General features: G+C 52.7%; 3 protein-coding genes across 6 annotated transcripts in view; 2 read left to right on the forward strand and 1 right to left on the reverse strand.

The window, feature by feature from the left end:
- Nucleotides 768-7,968, forward strand: CAPNS1 (calpain small subunit 1; the record flags this gene model as incomplete). The annotated part of the gene is given in 11 exon segments (NM_214318.2): nucleotides 768-816; nucleotides 1,663-1,883; nucleotides 2,791-2,824; nucleotides 3,128-3,217; nucleotides 3,372-3,429; nucleotides 3,527-3,591; nucleotides 4,405-4,473; nucleotides 4,572-4,650; nucleotides 4,765-4,881; nucleotides 6,715-6,773; nucleotides 7,452-7,968. Coding segments are annotated over 10 exon segments (801 nt in total). The 3' UTR covers nucleotides 7,479-7,968.
- On the reverse strand, nucleotides 8,583-10,079 carry COX7A1 (cytochrome c oxidase polypeptide VIIa-muscle/heart). The gene is made up of 4 exons (NM_214411.1): nucleotides 10,019-10,079; nucleotides 9,252-9,338; nucleotides 9,030-9,114; nucleotides 8,583-8,677 (listed from the first exon to the last, which is right to left on the reverse strand). Exons 1-4 carry the CDS (start codon nucleotides 10,031-10,033, stop codon nucleotides 8,622-8,624), a joined length of 243 nt encoding a protein of 80 aa, NP_999576.1. The 5' UTR covers nucleotides 10,034-10,079; the 3' UTR covers nucleotides 8,583-8,621.
- Nucleotides 10,243-18,447, forward strand: part of ZNF146 (zinc finger protein 146) — an 82,329-nt gene continuing 74,124 nt past the window's right edge. For 2 of the 4 annotated variants that reach the window (XR_002345318.1, XM_013998374.2), the window contains exon 1: nucleotides 10,270-10,415. The gene's annotated coding sequence lies outside the window, so the exon portion shown is untranslated. Of the gene's footprint in view, nucleotides 10,416-18,447 lie in introns of all 4 variants that reach the window. The other 2 variants (XR_002345320.1, XR_002345319.1) reach the window with 2 other exon arrangements.

Consider the following 18,447-nt stretch of genomic DNA (forward strand, 5'->3'; position numbering starts at 1 on the left):
CTTTCAGTTGCATTCCCCACCCTGCCCACCACCTGACCTTGGGAACATCAAGCTTCAGAAACCAGGCTGTGGCCCCCAGCCTCTTCCAGTGTCTGGACCCTCTTTAGAGACTGGAAGACTGAGACCAGGTAAAATGATTTTTTTTGGTCCATCCAAGTAAAATGATTCTGGTGACCCTGACCCAGGGGGTAAAGGGGTGCAGGTGGAGGAACAAAGAAGTCCCATTCCTGGGAGTAACTGGGCTGCCATCAGGGCTGTGCCTGCAGGGTCCCCCCACACAGATGAGGGCGCTTGTCCTCAGACTGTGAGCAAAACAAAATCCGGGGTCTCCAGACGCTGTCTGTCGCGACAAGGCTAGGATAGGGTACAAGTGCCAAGAGTCCCAAGAATCCCTATCCGAGCAGACCAAAAACATCTGGAGGCTTGGCTTTGGGACGACAATTCACACTACAACATTTAGGCTTGGCGACTGTTCGGGTCACCTCGGAGTCCTGGTCCCCGAGTGCCTGCATTGGGGACCGAAAGGCGTAGAGAAAGATTTCCAGTCTATGAACTCCGGGCGGCGTCAGAACTGCGGCTCAGGAAACGCACAGCGAATTCTCAGCAGCCGCACCCTGTTACACTGGGCGGGGCCAGCAGGCGCCTGCGCAGTTTTAATACCGGCTCTAGGACCGCGCGGAATCCGTCCGGGCCGCCCTGCATAGCCTAACCCTGCCCGGGCCGCCTGAGTCACCCGCCCCGCCCTGCGGAGCCGGACGCAGCCGGAGGCCCAGGAGCTGCACAGAGAAGCGGACCCGCGGACGCGTGAACGAGGCGGTGAGCGCCCAGTCCGGACTTCCCCCCTGGTCTCCCTAAGCCCGGCCCTGGCGGCCTCCAAAACCATAGAGATCCTACAATTTTGGTCTCAGGAGTCCCCTAGACCCATGTTCAAACCCCTAGATCTGTCTGGCCCCAGTTATCCCGCCCCGGAGACTCTTCCACCCTCCCTCTCAGGTTCTGAAGTAGGAGCATGGATTTGAGAGGTAGCCGGTAAATTCAGCTCTGGGTGCGGCCTCCAGAATCGCGATCCTAGATCCGATCTCAGTTCTAATGGGGACTCCGTTATCTCGGACCCCGGGGCTCACACCCACAGTCTTAGACCCGAACCCACAGACCCAGCAATGACACTGTTATCTCGCTGCTGTTTGTACCTAAACCCGCAAGCTTACATTCTGGCTTCCCTAAATCCTGGCCCTGGGGCCTCCAGGCAGAGAATTTCTGATCCACGCCCTGATCCGCCCCAGACCTCTACATCAGTTTTGGGGCTCTGAATCCCAGATTAGAGCGCCTGCTTGGGGCCCCCATCTCGAGAACCCCACTTGACTTGGCTGGTGTCTGGTGCTTAATGATGCCTATGCGTATACTCAGTCCAGGGTCCTTCGAGCCAGATATGGACTCTTTGGACCGGGAAGAGGTTTCAAACCAGATAATCCGACTTTATGCCACCCATCCGAGACACCCTCCCCCAGAAGCCCAGGCCCTATCCTGAATGAACCCTCGAGCCCCAGTCAGAGGCTTCTTATTACTTCCCCCAGTCCAGCAGCCAGAAATGCGTGTATTTGGGGGGGAAGGGGCGGGCTTAGGGACGGGACAGCAACTTGACTCCTTTTTTCTCCCCCTCAGGAATCTTGAGTCACAGCCATGTTCCTGGTTAACTCGTTCCTGAAGGGTGGCGGCGGCGGCGGCGGGGGAGGCGGGGGCTTGGGCGGGGGCCTAGGGAATGTGCTCGGAGGCCTGATCAGCGGGGCCGGAGGCGGCGGTGGCGGCGGCGGTGGCGGAGGAGGCGGCGGCGGTGGTGGCGGAACTGCCATGCGCATCCTGGGCGGGGTTATTAGCGCCATCAGGTAAGGCGGGGCCTGCAGAGGGGCGGGGCCTGGAGGAGGAGGCTGGTCCCGCAAGAATAGAATGGGGTAACTTAGACCCGGACCCGGAACATTAATTAGGCTGGGGCTGGTCTGGGCCAGCAGACCGGCCTTGAGGAGGCCGACTGTATTGAGTTCAGGGAGCGGGACTTGATATGGGAGTAGTTTTGACTGTGGTGGGAGACACAATTTGATGGGCCAGGTGGGGCTTAATGGCCAGGTGCAGCCTCCTTCCGCTAACCTGGAGACTAACGTTAAGGGGGCGGAGCTACTGAAGCCGGGTGTCACTTCACTGGGGCAAAGCTTACCTAGGGGCGCGGCATAGCCCTCGTAGGTGCGTTCAGGGGTGTGCCCAGAAGAAGGCCAGGCTTAATGGGATAGGGGAAAAGGACTTGAAGGGACAGGGCCTGGCCAGGAACTGGCTGGATTAAAATAGAAAAATGTCCTGAGGGAGGTAGGGCGGGTGGTCGGTAGGGGCCTAGTTAGTTTTGGCCCCTGAATGTGATCCCTTGAAGGAGTGAGAACTCACGGAGCTGGGGTGGGATCTTGGGAGGACGCAAGTGTTCAGAAGCCGTGGAGATGGAGTAGGTTCCTAGACAGGTGAGACCTGAGGAAGGTGGGCCCTGGGAAAGCTGGGGCCGGGCTTCTAGGAAGTATGCCCTCGAAGGGGCTTTGTCTTTTGAGAGATCCGCCACTGTGTAGGGGGCACAACCAGGGCAGCAAGGATAGGGACAGGTGAGGGCAAAGACTGATGAGGCAGGCGGAGGGAGCTGGTAGGTAGGCTGGCAGGCTACGCGGTGGGGCTTGGTGGGCTGGGTCGTGGGGCTGGAGCTGCCAGTTGGAGGCCCCGCCCCCTGGCTCTACACTAACTTCTCCCGTTTCCCTTCAGTGAGGCGGCTGCGCAGTACAACCCCGAGCCCCCGGTAAGCCGCCCTTCGCACTCAAGCCGCCCTTCGCAGTCGGAGACCCCTTCTCATTCGGAGGCCTTTTCCAGCACCCGTCCTTGTCCCTCTGAAAAAAGCCCCACACCTCTCCTTATGAAATTTATCTCATGAAGTCTCCCCCTTGTCATGTCCCCAAACTTAGTGGTATCCGCTCCCTAATCACTGGCCACCTCTCATTCTCTGGTCACTCAACCTCCCAGCCCACTCTGACTTTCCCATTTAGGGCTGTCCTGGCCAGGACACCCCTCTCCCTTCCTGCTCTGAGATCTCCTCCTTCTGCAGCCCCCTCGCACCCATTATTCCAACATTGAGGCCAATGAGAGTGAGGAGGTCCGGCAGTTTCGGAGGCTCTTTGCCCAGCTGGCTGGAGATGTAAGTAACCTGGGGTCCCCAGACCTGTCGGAATCCTCCGGTGCCTTCCCTTGGGCTGCCCTTTACGTGTACAATCCTCAAGTTCCCATCCTCCCTCATGACACGCACAGACCCCTTCCAGTCACCCCGACCCATTCCTAACTTTTCCCCTCAGGACATGGAGGTCAGTGCCACGGAACTCATGAACATTCTCAACAAGGTCGTGACCCGACGTGAGTGTCCGGCGTCAACACATGGGGCAGGCTTAGGGGCATGGTGGCTGGGGCAGCTGTGATCTCTGACCTCTGATTTTCAACCTGTTCCCCACAGACCCTGATCTGAAGACTGATGGTTTTGGCATTGACACATGTCGAAGCATGGTGGCTGTGATGGATGTATCCTTGAGGGCAGTCTTGGGGAGGCCTTGGTGAAGATGGGATTTCCTTCCTTCCTTTTTTTTTTTGCTGTTTAGGGCTGCATCTGTGGCATATGGAAGTTCCCAGGCTAGGGGTCGAATTGGAGTTACAGCTGCTGGCCTACGCCACGGCAACATGGGATCCAAGCCATATCTTCGACCTTCACCACAGCTCATGGCAATGCCAGATTCTTAACCCACCGAGTAAGGCCAGCGATCAAATCCGAATCCTCACGGATACTAGTTGTGTTTATTACTGCTGAGCCACAACGGGAACTCCTTGAAGAATTTTATACATGAGGAATTCTGAGTGGTTATGGGTTTTTTTTTGTTTTTTTGTCTTTTCTAGGGCCACACCCATGGCACATGGAGGTTCCTAGGCTAGGGGTCTAATCGGGGTTGTAGCCGCCGGCCTACACCATAGCCATAGCAATGCAGGATCCGAGCCATGTCTGTGACCTACACCACAGCTCATGGCAATGCCAGATCCTTAACCCACTGAGCAAGGCTAGGGATCGAACCCGTAACCTCATGGTTCCTAGGCAGGTTCGTTAACCACTGCGCCACTATGGGAACTCCCTGAGTGGTTCTATTTAGAGAGTCCTTATCATTTACAAATATAAACTAAAATATGGACAAAATGAAAAATGAAGCCACACCCAAGGTGACATGACTAGGATGAGACAGGCACTAGGATTTTAGCCCAGGTTCCCCTGCTTGGCTGTTATTATCATCACAGACACGGTATACAGCGCACATCTGGGTACAGGTATTCTTAACACCCTCCTGCCAGAGTGACACAACCGGCAAGCTGGGCTTCGAGGAATTCAAGTACTTGTGGAACAACATCAAAAAGTGGCAGGTGTGTGCGGCCTCTGAAACTCAAAGCACAAAGCCCCCCAAGCCATGGAGAGGCCATGCCCCCCGAGGCTCAGCCGAACCCTGCTCTTGTCCCCACAGGCCATATACAAACAGTTCGATGTTGACCGTTCAGGGACCATTGGCAGCAGTGAACTCCCAGGGGCCTTTGAAGCCGCAGGTGTGGAATGTGGTGGGGCCGGGGGTGGGATTGGCGAGGCAGACTGAGCTGGTTTGGGGCCGGAAGTGGGTTGGGTCATGGGGTCCCCACTACTGAGAGATCAATTGTTCTCAGGATTCCACCTGAATGAGCATCTCTACAGCATGATCATCCGACGCTACTCAGATGAGGGAGGGAACATGGATTTTGACAACTTTATCAGCTGCCTGGTCAGACTGGATGCCATGTTCCGTGAGTGACACCCCAGCTCTCTTCCTGGGTAGGGGGTTTGGCCAACCTCCATTGGCCAGGTCTCCTGTGAGCCTGATCCTGGCATGGGCATTGTGAGGGGCGCAGCAGTGACGGAAAGAATCTTAGATCCTGCCTTTATGTCACTCATAGTCCAGAGGAGGAGAGGCACATTGCCACACGGCGAGGGCTCGGCATGGTTATGGCTGGGATGGGGAAGCCTAGGCGAGTGCTGGGCGCCGTGAGGGGAAGCTCAGGGTAGAGTGGGTGGAGGTTTGTAGCTGGGGGAGCTCTCACAACTATTCAAACGTAATGAGGCACCTGATGCAGCTTAAGGGGTTAAGGAGGGCTTCCAGGAGGAGAGCACACGTGAGCTGAGACCTGAGGGATGAGGGGGAGCGACCTCACCAGGAGGTTGATTGTTGAATGGGAACAGCCTGTGCAAAAGCCCAGAAGGAAGAGAAGATGGTGCTTTGGGTTTTTGTTGGACTCAAAAGGAAGGGGAGACACAAGTCAGGGAGGGGTCGGGAGGGCTGGGTCATGAGGGCTCTTGTGAATGTTTGTGCACTGAATCCTTAAGACAGCCCTGTGAGGGAGTTTCCGTTGTGGCTCAGCAGTAACGAACCTAAGTAGTATCCATGAGGATGCAGGTTCAATCCCTGGCCTCGCTCAGTGGGTTAAGGATCCAGTGTTGCTGTGAGCTGTGGTGTAGGTCACAGGCATGGCTTGGATCCCGCATTGCTGTGGCTGTGGCGTAAGCCAGCAGCTGCAGCTCTGATTCGACCCCTAGCCTGGGAACTTCTATATGCCGCACGTGTGGTCCTAAAATGCAAAACAAAATAAAGCAAAACACAAAACAAAACACACACCCCACACACACACAACCCAACCCTGTGAAGTGGGAATTACTGTCCCCATTTTATAGAGAAGGAACCTAGGTTTCAAGTAGGAGCAGTGGGCATCGTCAGGCCAGGCAGGGGTGTGAATGCCAAGTGCAAGGAGTGCTCAGACACTATCGGGGACAGTGGAGAGCCCAGCAGGTTCTAGGCCAGGGAAGGACAGGGTCTCAGGTTTAGCTTTAGGAAGCTCTCCCAACTCCTCAGAACTCAGGGAAAACAATGCAGTAAGATCTCCGGTGGAGGAGTTCCCATCATGACTCAGCGGGAACAAACATGACTCGCATCCATGAGGACAGGCCCAATGGTTAAGGATTTGGCGTTGCCGTGAGCTGTGGTGTAGGTCACAGATGCGGCTCGGATCTGGTGTGGCTGTGGCGTAAGCCGGCGGCTACAGCTCCAGTTTGACTCCTAGCCTGGGGTCATATGCCGCATGAATGCAGTGTCAGGGTCCCACTTGTGTGGACACGAGGGTGGTAACTGAGTGGTGAGTGAGAAGCAGCAATGTGGATGCCTCGGTCTGGCTCTGAGTGGGAATGTGGGGTTGAGTGTCAGGGCAGGAGTGAGGACCACACCAGCCTGTAGGAGTAGGAAGTGCAGAGCCTCGTTCCAGTAGCTGCTCGGGCCAGAACTGGAGGGCATGGAGCTTAGAGGTGGGTGGGAGGCTGAGGCTTGGGCAGAGGCTCATGAGGGGTGTGCAGGTAACAGTCTGGGTTCCAACCTGTTTCCTCACTTTCTCGCTGTGTGATGTGGGGCACATCACTTCACTTCTCTGTGCCTTATTTTAAAATGATGCTTATCTCACAGAATTGGGTTAAATGAGTTAATACACGGAAAGCACTTTATTACTCAGTAGAGTTCGAGCTATTATTATCGTCCTCCCATATATTAGTATATTTTTATCCGAAAAGCCAATCCCTTCAACCCTTCTTTTCTCCAGGTGCCTTCAAATCTCTTGACAAAGATGGTACTGGACAAATCCAGGTGAACATCCAGGAGGTAAGAACCCCTGTCCTTGGAGTTCCTGCCATGGCTCAGTGGAAATGAACCCGACTTGTATCCATGAGGATGCTGGTTCGATCCCTGGCCTTGATCAGTGGGTTAAGAATCCAGCGTTGCCATGAGCTGTGATGTAGGTCACAGAGTTGGCTCAGATCCTGTGTGGCTGTGGCTGTGACCGGCAGCTGCAGCTCCGATTTGACCCTTAGCCTGGGAACTTCCATACGCCTCAAATGAGGCCCTTAAAAAAAAGCAAAAAAAAGAACTCTTAGGCGTTCCCGTCATGGCTCAGTGGTTAACGAATCTGACTAGGAACCATGAGGTTGCCAGTTCGATCCCCGGCCTTGCTCAGTGGGTTAAGGATCCGGCGTTGCCATGAACTGCGGTGCAGGTCGTAGACGTGGTTCGGATCTGGTGTTGCTGTGGCTGTGGTGTAGGCCGAGGCTACAGCTCTGATTCAACCCCTAGCCTGGGAACCTCCATATGACGTGGGAGCGCCCCTAGAAAAAGACAAAAAAAAAAGAACCCTTATCCTGGGATGTGGGAACCTAGCACGGGCCCTCCTCTCAGCCCCACGTACCAGCTCGTTTTCCCAGCAATCCCTGGGCGCGGGCAGAGGGGGGCTGCTGGAATGGCGAGGTGCCCTGCGCTTCACCCTCCGTACCCTCCTCTCCCCAGTGGCTGCAGCTGACCATGTATTCCTGAACGGGAGCCCCAGACCTGCCCCCTCGTCGCCTCGCTGAGGGAGTCACCTTGGACTCTTCGGTCTCTCCCAGGGCTGATCTCATCCGCAGCCACATCTTCGTGGGTTCTGTGGACCCACACTCCTTCCTGTTCTCCCAGCCGTTGGCACCCAGATTCTCAGTCAACAGCCAGAGCCCAACATGCTTCAGCACGCCCTGCCCCGACAGTCACCCCACACCCGTGCACCCATCTCATACCCGCTCCATTAGCCCTCTCTTGCACCAGTGCCAAGCCCAACATTTTTGTTGCTTCCACACCCCAAGGGCCTTTCTCTCTGTTCTGGGAGGATCAGTCCAGTCCCTTCACTCCCTGGCACACCCATTCAGTTACCACCCAGGCAGCCCAACTCCAGGCCATGACAGGCCCACGTGCCCCAGTGCCTTTGTCTGTATTCTGCCCTCAGCCTGCCAGGCCCAGGAGGAAATAAATGCACCTACTTGCTGCTGTCCTGAGGTCGGCCTCCTGTCCTGGGAGCAGATGGGTGGCTCTGGCTGCTTCTGGGGCAGAGGGAGTCTGTCTCTGTGTGTCTCTTAGCCCTCATCTTTCTCAGTGTGGATCCCAGTTGAGCTGTAGCCTCATTCTTGCTGAGATGTCTCACAGATCCTAAGGGAGGCCGAGCCTGGGACCTAGAAGCCTGGGCCATCTCTGCTTCTGCTGTGAGGGCCAAGCTGGTGGGAGGTCTCAGTGCCAGCTCTGGCTCTGTCCCCCAAGGCCATGTCTGCCCCTCTCAGCTTCTGTGCTCGAGTGAGTCTGTCCTTATTTGCCTCTGCCAAGCTCGCATCTTCTTCCCCACCCTGGGGCCTCTGCAGGGAGAGGGGCTGCCATCCCAGGGTACAAAGCCCCTGTCCCATGCCAGGTCCCCAGGCCCCATGGGGCAGCCCAGGGCTGCCTTTTGGGATTCCAGCCCTGCTAGGAAGGCTGAGAGGTAGCTCCGGTCTAGCATGAGGGATTAAGGGCTGGGGCAGTGGGCTGTCACAGGGCAGCGATTTGCTTGTGGGGTGGAAGGATGGGCTGGGAGGCACACGCAGGAGAGAGCAGGGCTGGGTTCCCCAGGAAGCCAGAACATTTATTGATGCTTGTTGAGGTCCTGCAGACTTCTTGGTCTCACTTCTTGTGAGGGAAGGAGGCCCAGCCGAGGCAGTACAGGCTATAGACAGTGCCTAGGGAGGGAGTGTGTGAGATACAGAATGAGACCCTAGTTTCCCCCCTGAACCCTTTTGAGCCCCCCTCCCCCAGACTCCTCAGTCACCATCCTGGATCTCAGCCCTACTCCCAGCTCCAGCTCCCTTCTCAAACTTCACTTCAAATGGGAAATCCTGGACCTTGATCCAGACCAAGCTGCAGGCTTTCTCCCCAGACCCATCACGAGTCCAGCAGCCCTCCTGGGACAAGGGCCCAAGCCCTAGGGTGCTCCTTCCCTATTTACCAGTACAGAGTCCCATACTGTCCACCCTGCCTCCCCGAACCCTAGCCCTGGAACCAGCCCCTTCCCCACTCCCATCCTGCACTCACCCCCCAGACACAGAGTCATAGTCACTCGGTACAGGATGTTGTCAGTTGCACCGCCCTTCAAATGCACCGGGAGGTCATTGTCCGCCTGGATGTTGGGGGAATTCGATGAGAAAGGAGCCGCCTTCTCTCTGTGGACCCTAAACTCCAGCCTCCACGACTCCCTCCGGACCAAGCAAGCGGCGGGGAGTCCTCCCCGCCAACCCCGGCCGTCGCTCCGCCTACCTGGAAGATTTTCTGTTTCTCAGCCACTCGGTTCTCCAAGCGGTTCCGGGCGGTTGAGCTAAAGGAGCGGACCAGAGCCTGGGAGACCTGTGGGGACGGGGTGGAGGGGTACTGGCGGCGCCTGGAGAGGAGACCCTCGCCGGGGGGAGGGTGTCGGGCTTTCCGAGGCTCTGACTTGGGGATAGTTCTGTCCCTTGGGAGCGTCTCCAAGATCCGAACTGGCGGCACGAGTGGGGGAGGGGGTCCTGCTCAAAAAGGCCCAGAAGAAGGGGACCCGTGCCTAGAAGGTCAGGCTCGGAGGTTACCAGGCTGTCTAGAGGGTCCTGGAAGAGGGTCGGACCGGGAAGGAGACTCATGTTCTGCAGGTCCAAGTCCCGACATGGTTTTTTTTTGCGGGTCCCTGGATTAAGGGGAGGAGCTCAGGTCCCAGGGGAAAGTCAGGACTGGATCCGGGGTGCCTCGGGGGTTCCCCTGCTGCCTAAGAACTCCGGGGGCGGGGAAGAGGCGTGAAGTTCCCGGGACCGAGGTCCCGAGGTATTACAGGTGCCCTGGATGAAGGGAAGAAGTTCAAACTCGGGGCTTCGGGCCGTGTCAGTGGGTCCCCAGCTGTCTCAGCAGCTCTCGTGTTGGGAGCTGGGGGAGGGGGTCCCAAGCCCTGACAGGGGCTCACGATCCAAGTCCCCAGATGCCGGGATGTTTGGGGAGTCTTGCACAGGGGCGAGGGATTCCAGGTTGGGGACCCCAACCCGACCCGTGGGGGCCCTCACCCGCAGGGCCCTCATCCTGCGTCCTCCTCTTCGGCCGGAGTCACCTCCCCTCTCGGCCCAAGGACACACGGTGCCCTCCCTTCCCGGGGAATCCCAGGCCACGCCCTCGGCGCGCCCCACCGCCGCGCAGCCCCGCGGCCGCTTTCGGATTCGTCCAGTAGGTGGGCGGAGAAGACGCTGCAACCTCGTCCCCGCATCCCAGCGCCAAGTGGTCGGAGCACCCATCTGTAACTCATCTTGGGATTCTGTTGGTCCACGTGGAGAGAAAAGCGGCCCCAGAGACTATATTTTGGGGTTGTTTCTGCGGAGATCCCAGCCTGGAGCAAGTGCAGTGCCTCGGGTCCGGTCCCTCGGATCCCTCTCCGTCCGGTTGATGTTGGAGAGCGAGTGAGGAAAGGTAAGATAACCATGTTTACGTCCAAGTGCAGTCCTTTTTCCTACCATGTCGAAACACATTGCTGTGGCTTTGGCTAAACATTAGTGTGCATCTGGGGCTTAGGGACCGTGTTGTTTGGAAAATGCAATCCGCTCCCACCTCATCCAGGTGAGAGATGGGAAGCCTGGAAGTGGTAGATTACGCCCCTGTCTCATATTCACAGGGGCAAATGCTGCTCACTCGCTGAGTGGAAGCGCAGGATAATTTTCCTTGTTTAAGTACTTGTTTTTCATTCTCGGTTTATTGTGAATCCTTGCAGCTGACTCTGCGTAATCTAAATAGGCGTACGAAAGGACTCCGCTGCATAGCAACCGTCTTTGCTTCTTCCTATTACCTTATTCCCAAGCCCAGTTCTTCATCCTGGAAAGCAGTGTAGCTGCTCTATTTATCTATCTGTTTATTTTATTTTAGTCTTTTTGCCTTTTCTAGGACCGCTCCCGCGTCATATGGAGGTTCCCAGGCTAGAGGTCGAATCGGAGCTGTAGCTGCCAGCCTACACCACAGCCACAGCAACGCCAGATCCGAGCCGCGTTTGAGACCTACACCACAGCTCAGGCAACGCCGGATCCTCAACCCACTGAGCAAGGCCAGGGATGGAAGGATGGAACCCGCAACCTCACGGTTCCTGGTCGGATTCTTTAACTACTGAGCCACAAGGGGAACTCCTATTTGTTAACTTTAGACTTCGGTTGCATCCCTAGCACCTGGCACATGGGTGGATTTGATCAGTATTTGTTGAAGGCAGTACAATGTAATCCAAATGTTCTCTGATTTGGTCACTCCCACCCACTTAACAAAGTAACACCTCGGTGCTTCTCCTAGATTCTAGCCATCTAGATAATTCTGGCCATCCTCAGAAAGTGGCTGCACCTGTGCTCACTCACCCAGCTGTCCCCTGTTATCTGCATTTGTGTAGGATCAGTATTCCAAGAAGAAAATACAAATCGGCAGGGTGGGGGTGGGGGGAAATCTCTTGCAGTGCAGCAGGTTAAGGATTTAGTGTTGTCACTGTAGCGGCTTGGGTCACTGCTGTGGCTCAGGTTCGAGCCCTGGCCTGGGAAATTTCACATGCTTCGGGTGCAGCCAAAGAAAGAAAGAAATTGCTCTGACAGTGTATACCAGGAAGGTTGGAAAGGCTGAAGGAGTGCCTTCTAAGTAAGACTACTCTATGGGGCCCCTGTTCAAACAGCAAGAAACAAATCACCATTACAAATACTAAAATATAGGCATTCCCCTTGTGGCTCAGTGGTAATGAACGCGACTAGTATCCATGAGGACACAGGTTTGCTCCCAGGCCCTGCTTTGTGGGTTAAGGGTTGCCTTGAGCTGTGGTATATATCACAGATGTGGCTCAGATCTGGTGTTGCTATTGCTGTGGTGAAAGCTGGCAGCTGCAGCTCCAATTAGACCCCTAGCCTGAGAACTCTGTATGCCAAGGATGCCGCCCTAGAAAAGATAAAAAACAAAAACAACAAAACTTAAATATAAAGCTTTTTTCTTTCTCCCATGATTGCTCTTAACCTGTCGTGGTGTTTTTATTATTCAGTGTCATGCTCCCTAGAGCAAGGGACACCCTGGGGTGTGTATGAACTCTCTTGGTCACCTGTGATCGTGAGGCAACTTTGTGTGTGTGCCTAAACAAGCAGCTGCTGGTGCCAGGTTCTCCTCCCCTCCCACCAGCCACTAGACCAATGCGTTGCGCCCTGACCAGAGGTGGAGAAGTTGAACAAAGCATTTTCCTTCCCGTGGGCTCGCTCCCTACAGGGTGATGCAACTTCCCTTCCAAGAAGAGCCAGGAGGAGTTCCCACGGTGGCACAGTGGAAACGAATCCGACCAGTAACCATGAAGTTTTGGGTTCAATCCCTGGCCTCGCTCAGTGGGTTAAGGATCTGGCATTGCCGTGAGCTGTGGTATAGGTCGCAGACTCGGCTCAGACCTGGCGTTGCTATGGCTGTAGTGTAAGCTGGCAGCTGTAGCTCTGATTTGACCCCTGGCCTGGGAACCTCCATATGCCTCGGGTGCAGCCGTAAAAAAGCAAAAAAAGAAAAATGAAGAGCCAGGAACCTGGATCAAAGGTGGGCAGGACACTCACCCCTGCCAACCATCTCTATGCTGAGGGCCCAGGAGCAGAAGAATAAGCAGCTAAGAGGCTGTCTCAGGGAGACGGAGAGCAGGGGAGGAGAAAATCCACAGGGGTCAGGCTCTAAGTCCCTGGTGCCTGCTCCATGGTCCCAGCAGACTTCACTTTTAAAACATAAACATAAATAACATGAAGAATTACAACGTGGCAACCACAGAGCATTAAACCCCACACTCCCGGAGTTCCCGTCGTGGCGCAGTGGTTAACAAATCCGACTAGGAACCATGAGGTTTCGGGTTCGGTCCCTGCCCTTGCTCAGTGGGTTAACGATCCGGCGTTGCCGTGAGCTGTGGTGTAGGTTGCAGATGCAGCTCGGATCCCGCGTTGCTGTGGCTCTGGCGTAGGCCGGTGGCTACAGCTCCGATTCAACCCCTAGCCTGGGAATCTCCACATGCCACGGGAGCGGCCCAAGAAATAGCAACAACAACAACAACAAAAAAGACAAAAAAAAAAAAAAAAAAAAAAAACCCACACTCCTGGAGTTCCCACCGTGGCTCAGTGGTTAATGAACCCGACTAGGGACCATGAGGTTGTGGGTTCGATGCCTGGCCTTGCTCAGTGGGTTAAGGACCCGGCGTTGCTTTGAGCTGTGGTGTAGGTCGCAGACGTGGCTCGGATCCCACATTGCTGTGGCTCTGGCGTATGCCGGCGGCTGCAGCCCTAGAAAAGACAAAAAGACAAATAAATAAAAATAAATAAATAAATAGGAACGGGTTCGTCAACTTGCAGGACAAAAGGGCTCGAATGGGGGATGATGAGACATCTGGGGGAGTAGGCTCTGCTGCCCTGTGTTAGCACGAACTTATTGTCGTAACAAAAACGCACCAGAATACTGTGGTTTAAAGAACTTATATACCAGCCAACCTCAACTTGGATCTTGATATGAACAAACAGTAAAAAAAAAAAACCCAAAAAAACAAAAACGGGCAGAAGACCTAAATAGACATTTTTCCAAATAAGACATACAGATGGCCAGTAGGCACATGAAAAGATGCTCAACATCACTAATTATGAGAGAAATGCTAGTCAAGACTACAATGAGCTGCCAATTCACACCAGTCAGAATGGCCATCATTAATAAGTCTGCAAATAACAAATGCTGGAGAGGGTGTGGAGAAAAGGGAACCTTCCTATACTGTTGGTGGGAATATAAATTGGTACAATCAATTTGAAGAGTATGGAATTTCCTCAGAAAACTAAATATGGAGCTACTATATGATCTAGCAATCCCACTCCTGGGCATATATCTGGACAAAACTCTAATGTAAAAAGATACATGCACCCCTATGTTCACAGCAGCACTATTCACAATAGCCAAGACATAGAAGCAACCTTAATGTCCATCGACAGATGAATGCATTAAGATGTGGTACAGGAGTTCCCAGTGTGGTGCAGTGGAAATGAATCTGACTAGGAATCAAGAGGTTGCGGGTTCCATTCTGGCTTCGCTCAGTGGGTTAAGGATCCAGTGTTGCCGTGAGCTGTGGTATAGATCACCAATGCGGCTCGGATCTGGCGTGGCTGTGGCTGTGGCATAGGCCGGCAGGTGCAGCTCCGATTTGACTCCTAGCCTGGGAACCTCCATATACCCAGGGTGCGGCCCTAAAAAGCAAAAAAAATGATGTGGTACATATACACAGTGGAATACTACTCAGCCATAAAAAGAACAAAATAATACCATTTGCAGCAACATGGATGGAACTAGAGATTCTCATACTAAGTGAAGTAAGTCAGAGAAAAACAAATACCATATGATATCAGTTATATGTGGAATCTAAAATATGGTACAGGAGTTCCCGTCATGGTGCAGTGGTTAACGAATCCGACTAGGAACCATGAGGTTGCGGGTTCGGTCCCTGCCCTTGCTCAGTGGGTTAACGATCCGGCGTTGCCGTGAGCTGTGGTGTAGGTTGCAGACGCGGCTCGGATCCCACGTTGCTGTGGCTCTGGCGTAGGCCGGTGGCTACAGCTCCGATTCAACCCCTAGCCTGGGAATCTCCACATGCCTCGGGAGCGGCCCAAGAAATAGCAACAACAACAACAAAAGACAAAAAGACAATAAATAAATAAATATGGTACAGGAGTTCCCTTCGTGGTGCAGTGGTTAACGAATCTGACTAGGAACCATGAGGTTGTGGGTTCGATCCCTGGCCTTGCTCAGTGGGTTAAGGATCCGGCGTTGCCGTGAGCTGTGGTGTAGGCTGCAGACACAGTTCCGATCTGGCTGTAGCTGTGGTGTAGGCTGGTGGCTACAGCTCCGACTGGACCCCTAGCCTGGAAACCTCCATATGCTGTGGGAGTGGCCCTAGAAAAGACGAAATAAAATATGGCACAAATGAACCTATCTACAAATCAGAAACAGACTCACAGACATATAGTACAAACTTGTGGTTGCAGGGGGTAGGGATTGGGATGGACTGGGAGTTTGGGATTAGTAGATGCAAACTGTTAAATTTAGAATGGATAAGCAGGAGTTCCCATCGTGGCTCAGTGGTTAACGAATCTGACTAGGAACGATGAGGTTGCAGTTTCGATTCCTGGTCTTGCTCAGTGGGATAAGGATCTGGCGTTGCCGTGAGCTGAGATGTAGGTTGCAGACGCGGTTCAGATCTCACGTTGCTGTGGCTCTGGTGTAGGCTGATTAGACCCCTAGCCTGGGAATCTCCATATGCTGCAGGAGCGGCCCTAGAAAAACAGGCAAAAAGAAAACAAAAATTTAAAAATAGAATGGATAAGCAATGAGATCCTACTGAATAGCACAAGGAACTATATCCGGTCTCTTATGCTAGACCATGATGAAAGATAATATAAGGGGAATGTATATACATATGTGTGTGTGTGTATATATATATATACACGTATCTGTATACATATATATAATTAAAATTTTATTGCTATTGTGGTTGTATTTTTAAAAAATGAGTCTTGGAGTTCGCATTGTGGCTCAGCAGTAAAGAGCCTGACTAGTATCCATGAGGAGTTGGGTTCAATCCCTGGCCTCGCTCAGTGGGTTAAGGATCCAGCGTTGCCTCGAGCTGTGGTATAGTTCACAGACTTGGCTTGGATCTGCTGTGGCTGTGGCGCTGGCTGGCAGCTGTAGCTCTGATTCGACCCCTAGCCTGGGAACTTCCATATGCTGGGGGTTTGGCCCTAAAAAGACAAAAACCAAACCAAACCAAACAAAAAAAACCCTAATATCAAAAAAAAAAAAAAAAAAAAAAACCCTCAGAGTCTCAGAGCCCCCAACTGTGGCACAGTGGGTTAAAAATCTGACTGTGGTGGCTTGGGTTGCCGCAAGAGGCAGGGGTTCAGTTCTCAGCCCTGCACAGTGGGATAAAGGAACCTATGTTGCAGCTGGGATTCAATCCCTGTCCTGCAAACTTCCATATGCTGTGAGTGTGTCCATAAAACTTAAAAAAAAAAGAAAAATGACTACATTTTTTTTGGTCGAGTCTCTACATTTTGGAAGTACATACTCAGCTATTTTTTGGTGTAATGGTATGAGGTCTAGCATATAACTGCCAAGTAACAAATCACCCCAGGAGTTCCCATCATGGGTTCAGTGGTAACGAACCCAACTAGCATCCATCCGTGAAGACGTTTGCTCCATCTCTGGCCTTGTTTAGTGGGTTAAAGATCTGGTGTTGCCATGAGCTCAGTGGTGTAGGTCACAGATGTGGCTTAGATCCCACGTTGCCGTGGCTGTGGTGTAGGCCGGCAGCTGCAGCTCTGAATCAACCCCTAGCCTGGGAACTTCCATGTGCTGCAGGTGTGGCCCTAAAAAGACAAAAATAAGATAAAAATCACCCCAAATAGCAGCTTAAAACAACGAGAAGCATTATTTCACATATTCTGTGGGTCAGGAATCTGAGTGTGATTTAGCCCAGCCGCAGTCACGCTGCTCAGGATAGAGGTGGGCAGGAACAGGATTTGTGTTATGACCCCAGCCGGGCAGCCTTCGAGTCCGCAACGAAGCTCAGTGTCGCTCTGCTGCCATCTTGTGGCAGGTCTGAAAAAGGCCACTCCCACCTCTACCTTCCCACACTACTCTGATGTTTTAGGGACTTGCCTTTTAGACACTTTTGACTTTTATCCACCCAATTGTTGAATAGATCATGAGTTCAACATATTTTAAAATTCATAACCACGAACAGGAAGAAAAGTCTTCTTTCCTCTGAGGACTCTGAATCCCTCTCCAGAGAAGCCATTTTATGTTTTCTTGTGTATCCTGCCAGGCAAAAAAACCAAAAAATAAACCCCAAAACACAGCAACAATGACAAAACCGCAACAAGAGGGTCAGCCTTCCCCAGTCATAAAAGGATAATTTTTCCCCCAAATTAGTAAATTCATTCAACAATATTGATCCTGATTTGAGCAAGTAACATGTGTATGTTTTCAACAAACAAAAAATATAAAAGTATAATATGACCCAATAGGGAAATGTGATATTTTATCATATGAAGGAATTAATGTTAATTGTTTAGGGATGATATAGAGTTTGAACTGCACGCAAGCCCCCGCGTCCCTGATTTTTTTATGTAAGAGCCTTTTGCTTTAGTTTCCCAGGTGTCTGTTGAGTCCCAAAAGGCTTGTTCAAGAGTTAATGACTAGGAAATGTGAAGATACGGAAACAAAAAAAATAGGAGTTCCCATTGTGGCTCAGTGGGTTAAGAACCCGACTAGTATCCATAAGGATGTGGGTTCAACCCCTGGCCTCGCTCAGTGGGTTAAGAATCTGGTATTGCTGTGAGCTTGCGTCATTGCAAATGCAGCTCGGATCTAGTGTGGCTGTGGCTGTGGCTCTGATTTGATCCCCAGCCTGAGAACTTCCATATGCTGTAGGTACAGCCCTAAACAGACAAAAAAAAAAAAGAAAAAAATAAAGGAAAAAAGAAACAAAACATAGCTGCTGAGCTGGGAAACTGGTAACAATTTAGACTAAAAACCAGTCACAGAGCAGCCTGAACCCCCAGTTCCCTGAACGATACAAAGGTCTGACCCGCATTCCTAAAATGTTCTTTTGAGGAGTCAGATCCTCAGCAGATGAAAACGGCTGACCTCAAGCACACAGACCCCAGACTGGTTGCAATCTGAAGACTGATGATGTGCAAAACCTTGAGGCCAACCAGCTGGGGAATTGAGCACAAGCTGATCAAGAACCTGCAGCTGCCTCCCTCACATGGCTTTTAAAAACCCTTCCCTGGAAGCCATTGGGGGGGGGGGCTGTCATTTGAGCATGAGCTCTTTGTTCTCTTTGCTTGGGCGCCCTGCAAATAAACACTGTATTTTCCTTCACCGCAATCCAGTGTCGATAGATGGGCTTGGCTGAATGTCAGACAAGCAGCCCCAAGTGCAGATTCCGTAACAAGCTTCACGTTATCTCAGGTGTTTTCTGAGCTTTTGCGTTTTTGCCTGGACATGGGCAGTGACTTTCTAAATTCCCTCGGGCCTGGGTCTGATTTTGCATGTCATACTCTTTAAATGCCTGGTTTCCAGAAGGGGAAAAAGGAACAAAGGGAAAAACAAAACAAAATACTCATTGTCACTTTAAAACCCTTGGAAACCACTTCAGCTGGTGGGGTTGCAACAGGAGTGGCCTGCTTCTGTGTCTGCACTTCCATGATCTGGAGTAATTAGCAATGAGAATGCAGATCTCTGATATTTGGAGGCCAGGTCCTATTGCCCATACTGGTTGTGTCAAGCTGATCTAGGATCGCTGGTGTGGCTGCCTGCCACGGGCTGGGGGAGAGGGGATGAATAGCAGCCACCACACTAGCTAAGCTGAAACTGACCATGAATGACCAGCCAAGCCTTCCTCTGGAAGCTATGAGCCTTCAAATAGACTTCAGAG

Source organism: Sus scrofa, chromosome 6 (genome assembly GCF_000003025.6).
Source record: "Sus scrofa isolate TJ Tabasco breed Duroc chromosome 6, Sscrofa11.1, whole genome shotgun sequence".
NCBI lineage: Eukaryota > Metazoa > Chordata > Mammalia > Artiodactyla > Suidae > Sus > Sus scrofa.